The sequence below is a fragment of the Hyperoodon ampullatus genome, assembly GCF_949752795.1.
Source record: "Hyperoodon ampullatus genome assembly, chromosome: 7".
Lineage (NCBI taxonomy): Eukaryota > Metazoa > Chordata > Mammalia > Artiodactyla > Ziphiidae > Hyperoodon > Hyperoodon ampullatus.
The window spans coordinates 34,640,182-34,661,810 of record NC_136920.1 but is presented as its reverse complement, the minus strand read 5'-3'; the positions used below and the strand labels follow the sequence as shown (position 1 = coordinate 34,661,810).

Sequence of the window (21,629 nt, the reverse complement as noted above, 5' to 3'; positions counted from 1 at the left end):
TTGTAACTGTTTCTAGATTCTGTGGTCTGCATTGAATATTAAAACCAATCTGCTTATCTTCCCAGCTTCATAATAAACAATAAGGACACCTTCTTCAGCAATGCTACTCGAAGCAGGATAGTCTATCACATGCTGCAGCACACCAAATATGAAAATGGAATATCAAAAGTGGGTAAGAAAACTAATTAAAAGCATACTATGGAATTTACTTTTACTGATTACACTCAGAAGTATTTTTTAACAACTGAAGTTTTGCCTTCCTGCATTAGATATGAGGATATAATGCAGTGAACAAACTCTAAACATTGTATTTTCAGCCTTTCAATGAAAGAAAACAAAATAAAACAAACAAAAAACTTTTTCAAGGGCACTTGGCAATGTGTATCAAAATGTGAAATGTGCAAGAACTTTGGAACAGAAATTTTATTCGAGATATTTATCCCAAAGAAATAATCAGACTTTTGAATAACAATATATGTAGAAATTTGTTCATTGTGGCTTTGTAGACAAAGAATAGAATAGAATAATACTGGAGATACTTTAGCTGTCCATTAGGCTATATGCACATAATACATCCATTAAAAATGGTGTGATTTTATTCACTCTTAACTCAAATGTATTCAGCATCTATTATACACTATATATTATGGAAAGTATATGACACAGACCCTTTACTCATGGAGATTGAAAATTAATATCAGTTCTCTAATTATTGACTTCAAAACATATCCATAAAGCATTATTAGGTGGAAAAAAAACAGATTACAAAACTGTAAGTTTAATGTGTAATCCCATTTTCTAAACACACAAAAAAAGAAAAAATCTAGAATTTATTGAAACATTTTAGACATTATCTCTGAGAGGTGAGATTACAGCTAATTTTAAATTTCTAAATGTCTCTGTTGTTTGAATGTTTAGCATATGCTACAACATGTCTGATGCAAAAGAAAACAGAAAGTTTCACCTGGGAAAATTAAGTAAAATTGAAAAGTTTACACAGAGCAGAGCAGAAAACAACAGGTAACAAATGAGCTGGCCGTTTGTTAGTGTGAAAAATACAATATGGCTGAAGAAATAAAATGTTAGTCATGTTCTAAAATTCCTTCAAATAAAAAAGTTGATAAAAAAAAAAAGTTGACAGCCAGTGGAAACTTGTACCAATATGTACTGATTTGCATTCAAATAGATTACCATATTAGTAAAATGAACTATGTTTCAAGTCATCCAAAGAGGAATGTTCAGACTTTGGTTCTCTTCTGATTAATAATTCATTTATTATTGAGCAGTCAAAATAATTAATTTAAAAACTAAATCCTTATAAAAAATTTGACACTTAATCAGAAGTTTTCTAAACAAGAAATAAAGATAGAGAAATCCAGAATGTAAACTACAAATGTGTCTAAATGATAGCACTACGTGCTTATGTAGACTTTAAAAAATAAAATTGACATTTAAATGGTTGTAAAGATAGCATGCCCTTTGTCAAACATGCAATAAACACAGAGGGTATAAAAATAAAATTTTAAAATCCCTACATTCAATTTTCACTGTACCAAATTAGTACTGAATATATATACATATACATCTCATAATTAGAAGCGTGCAATGTTTACAATTTTCTATCCTTTTTGAAATTACCATTATGAGTACTTTCTCAAGCCCTTTAGTATGTCTAAAAACATTATTTTAAATAGCTGTACAATGTTCTATTGTAAGCATTCATCAAACTACAGTCATTTACCAAGCACTTATATAATTGATTGAACCATAATAATGAAACAATTACCCAATTTTGGATGTACAATTATTTCTAATTCTTTACTAATATAAATAATATTGCAATGAAAATTGCTCTTCATAAGAGTTTTCCAAATATCTAGTCTTCCCAGAACTATATTAGACAGTCCATTTCACTACACTGTCATTGGGATGGAGAGATTTTTAAGAAGGGCCACATATCGCTATTTATTCTCTTTGGATCAGTATTAAAGAATTAAAGATTTCTCAATACCAATCTCCTTTGAGACATTTTGAGGAGTGGGGAATTCCTCTGCTTCCTTGACCAAATTTTGTTTTGAGTAAAAAAAAAAAGTTGTTCCAGGCTCATGTGCCCCCAAATAAGTGGGTATTAAAATCCCCACATTTCATGATATGTCAAGTGCCATACATTGGCACCTTGCAAACCCTTTATTAATCTTGTAAGGACACAGTTAGACTCTTAGAATCAGTCTCTTTCACAACCTCACTGTCCTCATAGGTGATATGGCTATGGAAGTCATTTGGGTTATTTTGTTTTTAAATTAATTTATTCTCCCAAGTATTATGTAGGTTGCTTCAGAGGGAAGTCTTCAATTAAACTAACTCAAGAACTGTTCTTTTCTTCTTTTTCCAGGTATCTGTAAACTTATAAACAATGGCTCATATATAGCAGCTTTTCCCCCTCATGAGGTAATTTTGAAATACAATTTCCATTTTCAAAAAATGTTTCTCCTGCTCAATGCTTGATCTCATTTTTTTTTTCCACTTAAGTCTAGCTGCCTTATTCCTTATTTGAGGGTTCAACCAGTGAGTGGCCTTGGACCTTTCTGAGACCCCGTGATAATCTGTGGCTGCACACTGGCTCCTGTGCTCCAGAACCCTTCTGCAATTTGCCCTGTACTAGGAATCCCACCCTCAGAGGGAACTCATGGACATTGCTCAGCCACTCTGACCAGACATAGATAGCCCTCTGCTCCAACACAGCTCCATGCTTGACTCAGCTTGGGATTTACACAACTTCCGAACAGGGCAGGTTCTGGTCTGTGCCTATTACTTTGGGATACCTGAAAACCTAAGACAAACCCAAACCAAAAATCTACACCCCATTATTTACTTGATTTTCTGTCAAATTATTACCTCTCTTCCAGTTTTAAGTAGGTCATGTTGTGGTAACTCTGCCTGCTGAGTCATGAATGACATGTGAATCAGTTTTAAACTCCCCCCCCAATACACACACATACTATATTCTTTTTAAGGCAGTTATACATTTCAAAATAAGAACAGGGTCTTTAGAGGTTTAATGAGTGTGTTTTCAAAGCCCATCAGTCTTCTTTTTTTAAAGGCTGAGAACTCATAGGACATAACCCTTATACCTGAGGAATTCACAGTCTAGTATAACTCATAAAGATAAAATGTATTGAGCACTTCCTGTCTGGTACTGAGCTAAACGTTTCATATGGACTATCTCATTTAACCTTTGCAACAACCCTTTGAGATAGGCAATAATATTAACTCTGTTTTATAGATAGATCATTGAGGCAGAGAAAGGTTAAGTATTAAAGGCACAGTTTTGAGCCCAGGAAACCAGACTCCAATGCTTCTATTCATTATGGCATACCTACTTATATTAGGAACAGAAATAATGATAACAGATAATGTGTTAGAGTGTTTCGTGCAACAGGTCCTGTGCATGGACTTCCCCACTCATCTGACAATAACTTTGGAGGGGAGATATTATTATTTTTCCTTTGCAGAGATGCAGAAGCAAGGCACGGAGAAATTAAATACCATGTCAAATACGACCTAGTCAGTAAGTGGTAAACTGTTCAGTGGCAAACCTGAGTCCCTGGGAGAGCTTCTGTAGCACAGGAAGGTTTGTTTTGTCCTCTAAGTAATTTTGTTTTCCTAACTAGCATGTGTTCGGACAGTTTATTTGACAGTTTCTTGTGTGAAATTTGGAAACTATTGGGAAAAGGTTGTAAATAATAGTCATTTTCCCATTTATTCTTATAATTTGGTAGAAGTACTAGTATATGGTGTACATACACAGAATGACTGGAAAACAATATTGTTGAAATACAAGTAACAAAAACAAAGCAGCAAGTCAATAAAATGGACTCAGGAATTTTCTATCAATTTTGAAGACTACTAATTGAAGAAAGAAAAACAAGACTTATTTAGAGGAAAATGGAGTCAGTGGCACTGACTATAATTTGAATAAGGACAGTCACAGTTTAGACCTCCTTCTTCCTTATTGCAGGAGTATTATTAGTATCGCTCTCACACTTTTCACCCACAGTTGAGATTTATTTTTTACTTAAAAAAGAGACAGTAGCTAAAGGGAAGAAAGAGACATGTCCAATGAAATTTGGCATGACAAAGAAGAAAGAAAGGGAAGAAGGGGAATATATATATGAGAAAGAGTTTGCCTAAAATATTGATGGAATTGATAATCCCATCAATTATGAATAGTGGAGACAGAAGAAAAGTGTGTCAGTTGGAGGAAGGGGCCGATCATGGAGGTGGTGGGGATCACTGAGTGTACATAGTCCTCTGAAAAGGGATGAGAATGCATGGGTGGGCAAGAGTCAGAACATTATGGTTGATTGAGGTTATTGAGCCAAGTCAGAATAATGAGGTACTACGGATCTAAAGCTTAGCGCCTAAAACCCAGGAAATGCCTATGTCTGACCACTGAGGCTGGGAAGGAAAGTCATGTATTTTAGTATTATCAGGAATGCATGAAGGAAACCTGAGATTTTGGTTCACCTTCCCTTCCCTTCCCAATCTCAGGGCAGGCTACCTTAACAAGTCAGTCCAGTTTCACAAGCAAACAAACTTTTCTCAAGTGGATGTCTTAGAATCTTGATCTTTACTTTCATCTCCTTAGCTTCCAATCTTTAGGTTTTAAACACTTTGGGCTCCCTTAGGGAAGACTGCTCTTCCACCCTTACCTAATTAATTTATCTATTTTCTTAGAAAGCCAGAAGCAAAGTCCATATGTGCCTCTCATTTCAGCCTTGAGGCACCTACAGACCATGATTCAAGGTGCCATCTTTCTTCATAGGAACTCACAGCCCTGGTTGTCTGGAACCATTCAGATGATAGTTTTGCACTGTTCAGTGGCCGCAATATAGCAAACACCTAAAATTAACTGACATTATTTTTATACTTCTTATGTGGCTGGCACTTTATAGCTATTCTCCAAAGGGGCCCTCACAAGATCCCTCTGTATTGGTATCATTAATACTTATTCTTATCCTCATCATTTAGGTGAGGTAACTGAGGCATAATTCCACTTGTTTTAAATTTTCATCAAACATTTCATGAAAGTAGAATCACATATTAGAGTGAGCAGAGGGACTTTGTAAAATCCTGTGTCCTAAGTTTTGATTCAGAAAATAGTCACTATATCTATTATCATTTTTTTTTAATTATAAAAGCAGAGCAGTTCAGCCTTCAGGGAACACGTTCCTCTAAAAGGCATATATATTCTATGTTTCTGAAATTGCAACCCATATGACAGATTTTTGAGGGGGATATAAAGAATTGGAAAACATGCTTCCATTTTTGGAATATCTAACCTGAAGTAAATTTTACAATTTCAAAACATGAATAACAATGGACACAGGCCTCTTATACTTAAAAAAATTTTTATTGAAATATAGTTGTTTACAATGTTATGTCAGTTTCATGTGGACAGCATAGTGATTCTTTTGGGGGGCGTCTATATTTGCTGAATGAACATTGACTCTTTCCCTTAGCTTCTATAAATGAAATAAATATTTTCTGGTACTGGATCGCTTCTCAAAGCAGAATAATACTCAATTTCTGAACTAAAGATTACAACAATTTCTCTCAATGATGATGAAGATACTGTGTTTATTACAAGACCTTGGGTTCCAAACAATGAAACCTAAAGCTTACTTTAAGTGAAAGGCATCTCATTGGTTTAAAAAAGGGATTTAAGAAAGAATTTTTAAGGAACTATCAGAGTATTTTCAATGAAATATAGATATATAAATGCATTTACTACATCACTTCAGTGATGGGCTTATGTTTATAATTTCTGAAGCTTTCAGTAAGTTATTAAATTATTCCCTAAGGAAAAAAGCAAAAACAATTCCTATTAGTTCAAATTTCACTAAAAGAATAGATATCAATTCATCTTATTTTATTTGTTTTAGGGAGCCTACAAGAGTAACCAGCCCATCAAAACCCATGGACCTCAGAATAACAGACATCTATTATATGAGCGCTGGGCACGCTGGGGAATGTGGTACAAACATCAGCCCCTGGATTTAATCAGGTACTGGATTGATAACGGAAGACATATTATGCTATTTTGTTATCCTCTTCTTATTATTTTATTTACCCACCAACTCATCTGTATTAGTTAGGGTGTGATTAAGGAAAAAGAAGCCACTATACGTCTTTTCAATGAAAGGAACTTAATTTAGGGAATCAGTAGCACAGGGGATGGGAAAGCTGAGAAATCAAACAGAAATGTGAGGCAACCAGCGATTAACAACAGCAGAAAATTGCTAACAACCCTTAAAGCTGGAGGCAAAATGAGATGAAGTATATTTCAGAGCTTACTACCTGAGCCGTTGGGCAAGAGCTATGCCATCCATGAGTAGGACTACCTGCAGAAAAGTGAAGTGTTGAGAGTCAAGCCACAGAGAATTATGGAGCCATAACAAATTATGGCTGCTCTGGAGACAGCCCTGAGGACAGCCAAGAGAGGAGGAAAGATATGGGCTCTTCTTCCCTTCCTTCCACCTTTGAGACTTCCAGTACCTCCTAGTGTAACTTACCAGCAGCAATTTACAAGTGAATCTATATAATCTACTTCCCCGTGAAAACAAATCCAAAGAGGAAAAGGCAGAAAATGGATCTAAGAGCAAAGAGAAAAATGGCCAACATAGCATCTACGCATGTATTTATCCTTCAACAAATACTTAGTGAGTGTCTATTCTATTCCAGGAGGTATATCCTAGTAAATAACTGCTCTCAACTTGAATTAGTGTTATATTCATGATTTATTTTATTTTGATGGAAAATAATTTGTTCTTATTTTTAAAAATCAGGAAATATATATTAAAAAAGACAAGTCCCCAGATAACTAGAAATATTTATAAAGTAAAATAAAAAAAGAGCATTCATATTATAAGGTTATATATGTTGACATTTTGAGCTGTTTATGAAATATAAATATCAAGAATAACTCATAACTGTATCAGTCATTTTCCCAACAGGAAACTGATAGAACTGATAGAATAGAAGGGGTATTTAAAGAGAATTTAATAATAGAATTTAATATGCAGAAGTATAAATAGGATCAAGGGAGCCAACAGATGATAATGAAGCTTCCAGGGACTGGCAAAAGCTGGAAGCTGTTATCAGACCTAGACTTGAAGGGACAAGGGGAGACAGCAGTTGGCAGAACTTGTTAAAAGCTATAATCATAGAAGAAGAAAGTCAGGGTAATAAAAAATACCCCACATCTCTTATCCCTCCTTGTGAAATAAAAAATACCCCACATCTCTTATCCCTCCTTGTGATCTCCTGCTGGTACCTTCAGTTGGCCAATGAGCCTATCAGGAAACAAGAAGAAGGAAGAAGCGTAGGTGATACTCTGCATACAGGTGAGCCTCCTGGGTACATAGCAGGAAGGAAAAGGGTAGAATGTGGAGTGGATATACAGAGCATACTATCCAACACCAAACCATTTTTATCTCAAACATTAAGTACTTGGGTATATCCAAAATCAAGATGCTTTGATTCTAATTCAGTCACGACAAATTATCAGTCTTATTTATGCAAGTTAAAGAATAATTGTTTTAGAGATACATGAATGCAGTGAGATGTGCTAATTCACAAAACCATATTTAATAGGAATTAAAGTGAAGTTGGGATTTTCAAGCAAGCATTTCAGTGTCAACAGTTCTATCTATAGGAGACATGGCTATTGCTGCCTCAGGTAATTTCAGCAAGCAACCTTTATTTTCAATAAATAGGGTGATTCAGCTGCTATTACCAATTATCTGGGTGTTGACTCAGAAGGGAAATTTTGCTTATGAAAATCATGTATTTTGTGTTCTAGTGGCTAAGGGGAGAGATGTGATGAGGGACCCACCCAAGATGAAGGCCGTAAAAGAGTATAGATGGCATTTCAACAGGTGCCTGCTCTCTAGGAACTTTCTTGTTAACAAAATTGAGATGGCGATGAGGCATTCAGATCAAACTATACAATCTTGTACATAGCATTTTGTATAAGACCCAGTTTTTTACAATGAGTAGGAAGATTGCCTTAAAATCTGTGACTTTTTAATTATTTGGAGTTACATTGTTCTTAAGACTATACAATTTTGAGGACGTGAGCCTCTTATTGTGTGGCTTCCTGTCCATAGTGAGAGAAAGAGGGTGTCCTGGAATCGGAGTTTTTTTTTTAATATACTTGTGTCACAGATGATGGACACCCACAGGCAAGGCCTGTATTCTCTCCTGCTGAAAAAGGCAGTTCAGTAATAGTGGATGAAAAGTGAGGGACTATCAATTCATTTTATTTTTTATAAACAACCATTCCTGAACATGTGTTTGTGTTTTGTTCTCATTTTAAGAATAGACTCAAACATTTAGTAGACAATGCCTATCTTCGTTTCAATCTATTTTTCCATGGGAAATACTGGAATCTGGAAAGAATACGTTTAAAAAATGGTCAACTACAAAACCTGCTTAACAAAATAGCTGTGTGTTTTTTTTTTCAATGTTTTTCAATAGGCGCCGGAAGGATTTAAATTTAAAAACTAAATGAAATGATTCTCTCTAAAAGAGGTCAACTTAACATTTGTTTTTATAATAGAAGTTTTTTTATGATAGAAGTTATTTCAGCAGCAGAATCCTGTCATCAAATGAAATGTCACTTAGGATACAAGTATATAAAACATGAAAAGAAAGTGACTGTGGGTGAAGTGTGATGGGGTGACACCAATAGCAACCCCCCGTTCCTCCTTGCCCTGTCATGGTTTTAAAGAAATTTAAGGAACGCCTAGAGATCCTAAAAGATTGTGACTTCCCATGTTCTAGGTTAAGGACATTTTCATTAGCCTTGTTTGCCTGGAACTAGCTTCTTCTCATGAAACAGATCTGAAATCTGCTGTAACTTAGGTAATTATACTCCTGTCAAATAACATTATTGCTCCTCTTAACCTTCAACAAGGTATGATTTAAAATCTTGGTATAATGCTCTCCGTATAAAGGGGTCTGTCTGTGCAGTCCTTTATAGTCATCGTTATAAAAATGTTAGTAATATGTGCCAAAACCCTACTCCACCCCACAGAAGAACACTTGTTTAAAGGAACAAGTGGCTATATTAGAATACTTGTTAATATTATAAGCTTCGTCTCAAAGTAGAACACTGCCAGTATATAAGAAATGAATAGACTGTTGATCTATCTCCTAGGAGAAATAAATGAAAAAACAAAAAAATTAGGTAAATGATGCTCAGTGGAGGACAGCTCCATGTCTACACTTGGTAGAATACGCACAAATTTTAGTTGGCACAATACAGAGAATGGAGTAGAAAGAATGATTTTCAGAGAGAGAAGTCTTGTTAAGGTAAAACAAATAACAAGAGAATTTTCTTCCCAGCAAGAATTTTTGCCCAGAGAGGTATTCCCAAATGAACTGTAAAACACCAATCTCTAAAACTAGTGCTGGGACAAACACCAGTACAGAATTCAAGAAATTATTATTTCTTACCAGAGCTTTATAAACTGTGACAGTTACTATTGGCAGCAGATTCGGTGAAGAAAGAACAACTGAGTGGTCATCAGAACTGCCTCATTCATCTGCTACTTCCATATAAATTATGTTAATAAGCTGAAGGGAAATAAAATGCATTCATTCCCTTCACTTCTTTCAATAAAACACTTCCTGTGGTGGGTGCTAATGAAACAGGACACAGGTCCACTTTCAAGCAGCTTGCATTCTGATGAGGAGGGAGAGGAATAGGGGAGTGACAGGTAATTGTCATAAAGTTTTACAAGTTTAAGACACTGAAACATAGGTGAAGGGAATGTGATAGCAAGAGCAGGGATGTCTAACCCAGGTTTGAAGTGAAATCAGGGCAGGCTTCCCAGGAGAAGTGATATAAAGTACAGGATAAGTACAAGCCAGACAGGAGAAGAGGGTGAAATGTAATATTCCAAAGTGAGGGAACAGCATTAACCAAGGAAAGAATCATGTGCTCCAGGAACAGCAGAGTTGAGCTTTGTTGAGGAAGATGTGTGACACAGTTGTGCAGATTGTGTCTGGCATAAGGGAGTCGGGCCAAGGGTGCAGATGGAGACAGAAATCAAGTCTGCTTTCAGCAGCTACCTAGAGGGAGATGTTTTTCTAATTTACGCCAAAGCAATATGGTTTAGCATAGCTTTGTGTAAGGAAAACAAAAAGGATTCTACTAGGAGGATGAAGAAAAGCAAGACCTGGCTTATAAAAAGAAAGAAAGAAACATACTCCTATAATAAATAAAATAAAATTACTTCTATAATGACAATGTTTAATGATAAACAGTATCACCATTATTGTATTCATTAACAAGCAAGACTATTAAGATAACCCACCCAGATGGAGCACAGGAGGAACTGAGCCAGTATAGTCAGTTGTCCCTCTGAAATTGACTAGGTGCGACATCAATATTTGTAGTGTCACTTACGTTGCCTTAAGCTAAGGATTTGCTTTCTCATGCAGGCTATACTTTGGTGAGAAGATTGGGCTATACTTTGCTTGGCTGGGGTGGTATACTGGAATGCTGATTCCTGCAGCTATTGTTGGCTTGTGTGTTTTCTTCTATGGAATATTAACAATGAATGCAAGTCAAGTAAGGTAAGCTATTAACAGACTTATTAAAAAAATTTGGCCCTTCTTCTGATTGGATGAAATCTTTATAGTAATGCTGACTATAAAAGCAAGTTTTGGTACTAAATTTATTTGCTTGTTTTTGTTTTTGCAGGGGAGAAGCACTATAAAAAGGTCATTTCTATATTTTTATACACAAAGTCTCTTGGATAAGTTCTAAGACTGTTTCTCTTTAGGCCAAATTTCTCTTTCTAGTATATCCCACATAATCAATAATTCAGCAATGCAATAGACAGTTCTATATAATTTAAATTTGCATAGTATTTTGTAGTCTGGAATGCTCTCTCAATACATTAATTCAAATAATTATAATAGCTACAGTTCTTTAAACACTTAAGATATACAAAGACTGTCCAAATATATTGTTTCATTTTATGCAACTTTCATTACCACCTTTGGAGATGAGTATTCCTTTTAGCAGATGAGGGAACCTTACATAGTTAAAGATGTCCAAACAAAATATTCATACCACATAAATCCTACCCTAAGTAGTCTCCTCTCATGAGAACATAAAATCACTTTCTACTTTCTTACTGTCTATGAGAATAGATTTATGAAAGACTTGATATCAAAATGGTAGTAAAATAAGATTTGGGAAATAGCAAACATTTATCAGAATGGTGATTTTTCTGTTAAAGTTTAAATGACTCAAGACTTGGATATAAGAACAATACATTATTATTCAGCAGAGGTAAAAGTCACATTAAAGAATTAAATGAGTTAAGGAATTAATTAAAGAATCCTCTTAACAGCATGTTCTATTTACTATACCACAAGGATTTCATCAAGTTCAACCTTGTATGATGCAATTCAAAATTCAAAAAAAAGTACTTTTCCCCTCCTTAAAAAAAAGCTCAGTACTTTTTTCCCTTCTGGTCCATCTTTTAACCATGGCCTTGCTACTGGGTAGTAATCATGACAGTTAATGGGACCATAAAGTACATTTCCTTGAATATTCTTTATCTATATATATGTGCACATGTATTTGTATAACAATTTTGCCTAAAAGCAAAATATTTTCATTGTCCCAGGGTTGAATCCTATTCCATAACCAAATTCCTTGATTTGGTATCTCAGAATCCCCTTGTTCTTCCTGAAGGCCAAATGGTAATTAGCATGAAAACAAAGAAACACCTACTGCTCAAAAGCATTTCACCTAGTGACAAGTTTATTTCAGAGTTTTGCAAACTCACTACCACTCTGGAAGGCAGCATCTTCCTGGACAAACATGTGCCCACTGGAAATATTCATCCCCCTTTGGGCATTTCTTCATATGATGTTGAATCAGTAACCTCTGAAGCTGAGAAGTGAGATTGTAATTTGGAGTTATAGTGTCTTGAAAATAAAAATACTATTTTTTTTTTTTTTTACTACTTCTCTATTCTCTATGAGTTTGGCTTTTTTTTTTCTTTCTTTCTTTGTTTTTTAAGAGTTCACATATAAAGTGATACCATACAGTATTTTTCTTTTCTATCTGGCTTATCTCACTTAGTGTAATACCCTCAAAGCCCATGTTGTCACAAGTTGCAAGATTTCCTTCTTTCTCATGGTTGGATACTCTTCTATTTTGTGTGTGCCTGTCTGTGTGTGTGTGTGTGTGTATCTCAAATCTTCTTTATCCATTCCTCTGCTGATGGACACAAGTTGTTTACTTATCTTGGCTATTGTGAGTAATGGTGCAAAAACATGGGAGTGCATATACCTCTTCAAGATCCTGTTTTCATTTCCTTTGGATATATACCCCGAAGTGGAATTGATGGATTATATGGTGGTTCTATTTTTAATTTTTTAAGGAACTTCCATATTGTTTTCCATAGTACCTGTACCAACTTACATTTCCATTAACTGTGCACAGGGTTTACTTTTCTCCACATCCTTACCAACACTTGGGTTTTTTTGTTTTTTGTTGTTGTTGTTTTTGGCAGTGGAAGCGTGGCATCCTAACCACTGAACTGCCAGGGAATTTACTATTTCTTGTCTTTTGGATAATAGCCACCCTAACAGGTATGAGGTAATATATCATTGTGGTTTTGATTTACATTTCCCTGGTGATTAGTGATGTTGATCACTTTTTTATGTACCTGTTGATTTTTGTATCTTCTTTGAAAGAATGTCTGTTCAGTTTCTTTGCCTATTTTTTAATCAGATTTTTTTTTTTGCTATTGAGTTGTATGAGTTCTTTATATATTTTAGATTTTAACCCTGCATCAGATATATGATTTGCAAATATTTTTTCCCATTTGGTAGATTCCCTTTTAAAAAATATTTATTTATTTATTATTTGGCTGTGTCGGGTCTTAGTTGCGGCACACGGGACCTTTTCGTTGTGGCATGCGAACTCTTAGTTGTGGCATGTGGAATCTAGTTCCCTGACCAGGGATTGAACCTGGGCCCCCTGCATTGGGAGCTCGGAGTCTTAGCCACTGGACCACCAGGGAAGTCCCCTGGTAGATTGCCTTTTAATTTTGTTGATAGCTTCCTTCGCTGTGCAGAAGCTTTGTAGTTTGATATAGTCACTCTTCATTATTGTTGCTTTTGTTGCCTTTACTTTTGGTGTCAAATCCTAAAAATCATCGCCAAGATTGATTTCGTAGTTTTACAGTTTCAGGTTTTAAATTTACGTCTTTAATCTATTTTGGGTTAATTTTTGTGTATGGTGGAAGATACAGCTATAGGTTCATTCTTTTACATGTGGATATCCAGTTTTCCCACCACCATTTATTGAAGAGACTATCCTTTCCCCATTGAGTATACTTGGCTTTTTGTCAAAAATTGACCATATATACATGGGCTTATTTATGATTTCTCTATTCTGTTCCATTGATCTATGTATCTGTTTTTATGCCAATATGTACTCTTTTGATTACTTTAGCTTTATAATATTGTTTGAAATCATGGGGTGTGATGCCTCCAGCTTTGTTCTTTCTCAAGATTGCTTTGGCTCTTTGGGATTTTTGTGGTTTCATAAAAATGTTAAGATAGGTTTTTCTATTTCTGTGAAAATACCATCGAAATTCTGATAGAGATTGCATTTAATCTGTAGATCTTTTGGGGTAGTATGAACATTTCAAAGTGTGAAATTTTCTAATCCATGAGCACAGAATATCTTTCCATTTATTTGTGTCTTCTTCAATTTCTTTTGCAAACGTCTTAAAGTTTTCAATGTATAGACCTTTCACCTCCTTGGCTAAATTTAATCCTAAATATTTTATTCTTTTTGATGTAATTGTAAATGGTATTGTTTTCTTAACTTCTCTTTTTGATAGTTTTTTGTTAGTATATAGAAACACAACTGATATTTGTATACTGATTTTTTTATCCTGCAACTTTACTAAATTCATGTATTAGTTATAGAGTTTTTTGATAGAGTCTTTAGGGTTTTAGAAAAAAATGGTCTTTTAAAATGAATTGACAAAAGCGAAAATGATTTTTAGGCAGTTAGCTACCTTCAAATTGGTTCCATGGAGAACATATTCACAAAGTTTTCCCATGTGGTGTAGACTTCCTCCTCCAGGTTTACAAAGCTGAAAATGAACAAAAGGCAATGAAAGGAATAGATTTTTTGTTCCTATTGATTTACGTGCCAATGAAGTAAATTAGGCTCCTTTTGTATAAGATAAGTATTCTTTAACCTTTAGCACAAGGAGTGTTTTAAAAGGCTCTAGCAAACTCTTTTCTTCTGTGCTTTGTGGTATTATATTACTGCTACTTCTGTCACACTGTAATTAAGATCCTGTCAGACTTTCTATTCTAAACTAAGATAAGCATCACTGAATATCTTGACTTTCAAAATTTCATGGGACTGAATTTTTCCATTCAAGGTGTCAGACATGGTTAAGTCTTAGGTGTTATCATGGCGAGTGAGTGGAGGACATAGGGCTTTTATTTTGAGTTGCTTTGTTTTAGTTTTGGTTTAAGCACTTTTTTTGTTTACTGCGAGGTAACAAAATGTTGAATAGCTGAAGACTGGGTTGTATTATGTTTCTACCAGCTATGTTCACGTGAATTAATGTCATATTTCTTACCTGCTCTGCAGTTAATTGTAGAATTACATGAAAATCATGTTATAGATTTCTTATTGTATGTATATGTGCATGTATATATTTACATGCACGTTGGTCTTATACAATCAAAGGTGGTCAGATTTGTGCCAGGTGGAGCATATATCATAGGAATATAAAAATGAACAAGCAGGTAGATACGGTCCTTGCTTCTCAGGCTTTGGGTTTCAGGTCTGGGACAAAGAGCAGAAACAACTCTCCGGCCCATTCTTGCCTCTTTGGCATGAGAACTCTGTATTTGGCCCTCAGTACTGACCAGCTTTTCAAAAGCTGTTACGTCCTAAAGGGCCTCTCAAATCCTCTCCTGATGGCATCCTTAGCAATAAGGGCTTCTTCCATTTATCAAATGCCTATGATGTGCCAGGCACATTATCAATATTCATTACATAATATCCCAGTTGCATATTATCTCCAACTGGAGATGAAGAAATTGATCCTCAGAGAGGTGGGTGACTTAGGGGGAAATATCTAGTAAGTTTAAACCTATATCTGATTTTTTTAAAATTGTGATAAGAACACTTAACATGAGATCCACCCTCTTCACAAATTTTTAAGAGCACTACAGTATTGTTAGCTACAGGCACGATGTTGTACAGCACGTCTCTAGAACTTACTCATCTTACATAACTGACACTTTATACCCATTGAACAGCAACTCTCCATTTCCCTCTCCCTTACCCCCAGCAACCACCATTCTACTCTACTTCTATGAGTGTTTTTTTAAGATACCTAATATAAGTGGAATTGTGCAGTATTTGTTCTTCTGTGACTGGCTTATTTCACTTAACATAATGTCCTCCAGGTTCATCCATATTGTTGCATATGGCAGAATTTCCTTCTTTTCTTAAGGCTGCATAATATTCTATTGTATGTCAGTTCCACAATTTTTTTATCCATCCATCTGTGGATGGACATTTGGGTTATTTCCATATTTTGGCTATTGTGAATAATGTTGCAGTGAACAAGGGAGTGTATATCTCTTGAGATTCTGATTTCTATTCCTTTAGATATATACCCAGGGTTGGATTGCTGGATTAAATGGTAGTTATGTTTTTAAGTTTTTGAGGAACCCCTGTATTGTTTTTCATAGTGGTGGTACCAATTTATAGTCCCACCAACGATATTCAAGTATTCTAAATATTCCACATCCTTGCCAACACGTGCTACTTTTATTTTATTTTGTTTGGTTTGTTTGATAATAACAATCATAACAGGTATGACGTAATACCTTGTGATTTGATTTGCTTTTCCCTGATGATTATATCTGATTCTAAAATGCATGCTTTACTCATGCTTCCATACTGCCTTCCTTTAAACCTACTTTCATATTACCACATTTCCCCAAAATGGACATCACCAAGCGTCTTATTCTGTGCTTTGTCAGATTAACAGGATTACAGGAAGCATCAAGACCCTAGAGCAGGTCCAGGCATCCATCCGCAAATGGACAAGTTGCTCCCTCCTTCCATATCTTAAATGGGTTGTAATTATCATTCCTTCCAATCAGCCCTTGATGTGTATACCTAACAACAGATATAAGACAAAAGAAAGCCACACTTCAAGCAGTGGTTTATATTATGAGTTTCTACAAAAGAAATTAAGAAACACTCAAGTTGGGCACTCTCCCTCCATCTAGTGGTTAAGTAAAGTCAAAGAACTTTGTGATTTCATCTCAAATTCCATATTTTAGGCTAAAAAATGCATTGCCAAAATTGTTTAATATTTTTTATGTTACCTATCAAGTTGAACTTTGGACAACTTATAGAAAATGAGTTTGATGATTCCAGAAATAAAAATAAGGCTAGTCTAATGGCTGGGATTCTAGACTGAGTGCTTTGAAACATCTGTTGCTTCTGTGTGATCACTTGGAAGGTGGGAAAGATAATATAGTATTAACCAAACTTAATACCATTTTAGTATGAGATTTCAATGCAGGGTACATTATGTCATTCTCAAAACAGTTAATTATGATAGCAAGCCTATTTTAATAAAAATTTTCTTCAGGAGGAACATTAATTCTTATTTATACAAATTAGTAGTACTACTAAGAGGAGGTATAATTGTCTCTTTCTTTTGAGTTTTTAAAATGTACGTTTTACCTGCTTCCTCCTACTTCACATAGACATTATGATTACTAGCAAAATGATGTGTGTGAAAGTGGGAGAACTATAGTATATATAAGACCTGTTACACCATCATCGTTATTAATAAATTAGTTTTTGATACGAAAGTTCCTCTTAATATGACATAAACTTATCTCTCCTTTAGATGGGTTATAGGTGATGGAGAACTGGACCTAGAATCAGGAAAACCTAAACTCAGTTCCCTAAATTACCTCTTAGCTGTATGACCTTGAGCAAATCACTTAAATTAAACATCAGTTTCCTTTCAGTTTGGAGATAGTTAACCATTGTAGGAGACTGCATTGAGGACTAAACGTAATGGACGTGGACCCACCTTTGCTTTTTGTAAAGTATTGTATACTGTATAGCATTATTACTTGCTAGTCATTTCCAGTTTGGCTTGAGATTATACACATCAGGCATTTGAAATACACATGCATTATTTTTTACTTTGAGTGTATACATTTTGAAAGCAGCAAATCTTGCTCTCAACACTGCCAATTAAACTTTTAATAACAGTTGCATTTCCAGGCATATTTTCAAAAGCCTTTATATTACTTTCAGTATTTCCAAAGCATATTTATTTGGGCAATTTATTTATGGTATACCTAGTGGGAAAGGGTCGAGCATGACAGATAAAGGCACAAAACATCTTAAAAACTGGTTGCGGTGAACTCTCAGGCTGTGAGGCTTTTGAGAAATTGTTATCGATGCCCTATTCATGTCACAATGTCATCTATAATGTATGCTGAGATTTTTTAAAGATAGCATAACACTTAAGAGACAAATATTATGAAGTTACATTCTAATAGAGAATATTATATATTTCAGTAAATGAAATCTATGCCATGTTATCGTGACAGTGTGTGTCACGATAAACATCCTCAGATTTCCAATGAACATAATGCACTGATTGACTGCAGTGGGGGTTATGAAATTATGTGAATTATGGATGCTGTTCATTTTGGTGATTGTAAAGCAATGAGATCCAGGGGAAAGATCGTTAGACCTGAGAAACCAGCAGAGTCAGATGTGACTCCAGCTCAGCCACGTCCAAGCCTGTGAGCTTGGTTAAAACACACTCGGTTGTTCCTCACAAGATTATCCTGCATGCCATGAAATCAGGTATAAAAGTGTCCTTGTGACAAAGCCCCACAAGTGCCTCCCAAGTATAAAATATGGCCTATTATCATTACAATATCTTGGCAGAGATTTCTAAAACAAAGAAGAAAACAAAAAACTCTGTATCACAAAAATCCTAAAAATTTGAGTTGGAGCCACTGTCTTAAGTTCTTCCTCACCTGTCCACCCCCCACCCCAGGCCCCAACTATTTCCATTTCTTCTTTTCCTCCCTGCCTCGCTGCTTCCCACAGGGTTGACCATAGGGGCTAAGTATCTCCTAAACATGGAGGTTCATGCTTTCTTTTTCTTCTTTGATTTCTCAAGCCAAGAAATTTGCAAGGCCACTGAAGTCTTCATGTGCCCTCTCTGTGACAAGAACTGCTCACTGCAGAGACTCAATGAAAGCTGCATTTATGCCAAGGTGAGTGTGGACCCTCACGTTCCTCTCCCTGCCCTCTACTTTTTCTAGGAGGCAGGTGGTAAAAAGTCCTCCAGCAAACCGCTTTTTACCAAAGTTAAATGTTCCCAAGTGTTTCAACAATAAATATCATTGACAACTGAATAAAACCTCACTCTGTGGCAATTACAGAAAGAGTATATTTTATTAGAATATCTTTGTCTTCCTTTGCTTTTATAAGTGATTATTGCCATCATAGACCTAAAATATCCACTTGGAGTGACATCTAGATTCTTTTTTGGGGGAAGATGAGTATTTCCATGGGTAGTGATAAAATTTTTATCTTCCATGAAGACTCCTGAAGTTAAAATGCTTCTAATTTTACAGAGAAAATGAAGTAACATACCAAAAGCTCTCAAATTGCTGCCTATTAGAATCACCTGAAGGGGGTTTTAAACTCCTGAAACCCAAGCCACATCCCAGAGCAGTTAAATTAGAATCTTCGGATTTAGAACAAAGGCATCAGCATAACTTAAAACCTCCCAGGTGATTTCAAGGTGCATACAAGTTTGAGAAATGTGTACTTGAATTTTACAATTACTATTATTCATTTGTAAAATGGTTTTTATTAAAGTATGATTAACAGATAATAAAATGTACACATTTGAAGTATATAAATGAATGCATTTTGATTATATATATGCGCCTGTGAAAACATCACCACGATCAAGATAATGAAGATATTCATCACCTCCAAAAGTTGCCTCACGACCTCTTGTAATCTCCGCCTCCCCTCCCTCCCAAATTCCACCCCTGTGCTCAGGCAACAAACTGTTTCCTATCATTATAGATAAGTTTGTATTTTCCAGACTGTTACGTAAATGGAATCATACAGTGTGTGATTTTTTTTCTGATTTATTTCACCCAACATGATTATTTTGAGATTCATCCATGTCATAACATTTATCAATCATCTTTCTTTATTGCTGAGTAGTATTGCATTATATAGCTATATCAAAATTTGTTTATCCATCATCTGTTAATGATCTTTTGGGTTGTTTTGTTACCATTTTAAATAAATAAGGCTACAAATGTCTACAAATCTTCATTTAGGCAAGTAGTGTTATTTCTCTTGGGCAAATACCTAGAATAAAATGGCTGGATTATGAGATAGAAAGATGTTTAACCTTCTAAGAAACTTCCAAACTGTTTTCCATTTTTTACACTTTTTTTACATTCCAATTTTTCCATTTTTCCATTTCCACCAGCAATGTATGAGGATTCCAGTTTTCTATATAGTCACTGATTCTCAGGATCGTCTGTCTTTTTAATTCTAACTATTCTAATAGATGTTTAGAGATATCTCATTGTGGTTTAGTTACTTGAAAAAATTTGATTCTTCTGGGTCTTGCTTTTAGGATTTGTGAGATGGGCTCACAGCAGTGCTCTTTCTAGCACTCATTTTTCCCCACAGTAAAAACAAGATCTTTCTGTGTACTCTACCCAGTGCACTCTGAATAATGAGGATTTCCAGTCTGGCTGCTGGGAACAGGCACTATTCCTGACTCTGAGCTCCTGAAACTGTTTCCTCTAATTCTTTCAGGGGGTTCTTTCCTCAGGTAGCTTCCTCACATTAATGCTCACTGTCTGGGTTGTCCCTCTCTGCACGCTGGTGACTACACTTTCAGTGTAGTAACCTGAGGCAATCATAATGCTCACCTCACTTGTTTCCTGCCTCTTAGGGATCACTGCCCTTCGTTGCCTCACATCCAATCTTGAAATCTGTTGCTTTATATATTTGTGCATTCTTTGGTTGTTTTCAGAATGGGGGTAAAATCGATCTCTGTTACTCCATCTTGTTCAGAAGTAGAGGCCTCTATACAGTTAACTTTTGACAAGGGTGGATATAAAATCAAAAGCCACTCAGGATCCTACTAGGAGACCAAAACTTAGTAAAATTAGCTTCTGAATTATTTATTTTGAACGCATGGCATGGGAAAAATCTGTTTTGTTTATAATTTAATTTCTAAAATGTGCTCGGTGTTGAATTCTTTTAAATGCTCCACAAAGATGTCTTGTTTGGGGAAGCATTTTCTCCACACTTTTTGCAAAAACCAAGTGTATGGAGTCATTAGATGTAAAAACGCGTGTTTTTCCCTTTGTCCATGCATTTTAAAGACATATAACAGCCCTAGGGACACCAACAAATCCATATATAAATATGTTACTTCTGCTTGGACAGTTCTAATAAAACACACTGGCATTATCTGAACACTAAAGCTAAGAATCATATGTGGCAGAGTGATAAAGTGAGGAAACTGTCCAAGGAAACATTAAATCTAGGGGGCCTTTGTCATTGTCATTGTACACTATCTACATCCTTCCTTTACTCTGTAGAAATAGTATATATAGGGACAGGTATGACTCAGAAAGAATTCACTTGGTAGCTATTTTAAGGTAGGTGGAAAAGTTAGCTTGCAGAGGAGAATATTGCCTTATGGAACAAAACAAGAAATAAAACCCACTACGGTGAAATCTTTAAGGTGTCTTGTATTTGTTCCTCTGGCTAAGGTATAATGTAGCTACTTTGTTTACACCTTAAAAATCAGAATTACTCTTCCTTCATTGAATGAAAATAAACATTCTCTTTTAAAATCAGTTTAAATATTTAAACACCTAGAGATTACTGTATGGGCAGTGTCAGAAATAAGGGAAGAGATTTTTAACAAAGAAACAAGGCCACCAATCTAGAATCATCTAGCCTACACCATCACCCAGCGACATCATCTAGGAACTGGTCAATTCCTTATGGAATCAATCACCACTTGTGACAAGTAACAGGAAATTAAATCTGTCATATTTTACTGAAATATGTGTGTGCATGTAATAATTTCCTTAATAATTTCAAGGGTGTATTTCAGAGAATATGTGGTCCTGTCATACAATAAAAATTATATTTAAGTACATTAACATTTTCTTTGGTGACTGTTTTCATTTTTAATACTTAAAAGTATGGGAATTAAGAAATATTTTCAATTAACTAATTCAGTGATATTTGCATACTCTTTTCAAAGCACCTGACACCACACTGTCAATTTCCACTATGCCAGGATTTCTCAGTTAAGGTGAAATCATCAGGTACAAAGGTCCTGCATTGTTTTTACATATGATTTTAAAAATGACTCAACCTTTGAAGTTAGCCTTATTTATAACAGTTATTAGTATCTGGGTTTTTTTCACTTGTT

At 35.2% G+C, this 21,629-nt stretch overlaps 1 protein-coding gene across 1 annotated transcript in view; it reads left to right on the top strand.

The window, feature by feature from the left end:
• ANO3 (anoctamin 3) overlaps positions 1 to 21,629 on the top strand; it is a gene marked incomplete at both ends in the record, with an annotated part of 386,431 nt that overhangs the window by 291,715 nt on the left and 73,087 nt on the right. The window contains 5 exon segments of the mRNA XM_079709019.1: positions 66 to 172; positions 2,393 to 2,448; positions 5,946 to 6,067; positions 10,513 to 10,647; positions 18,312 to 18,408. Of these exon segments, the coding sequence (XP_079565145.1) occupies positions 66 to 172; positions 2,393 to 2,448; positions 5,946 to 6,067; positions 10,513 to 10,647; positions 18,312 to 18,408 (517 nt within the window).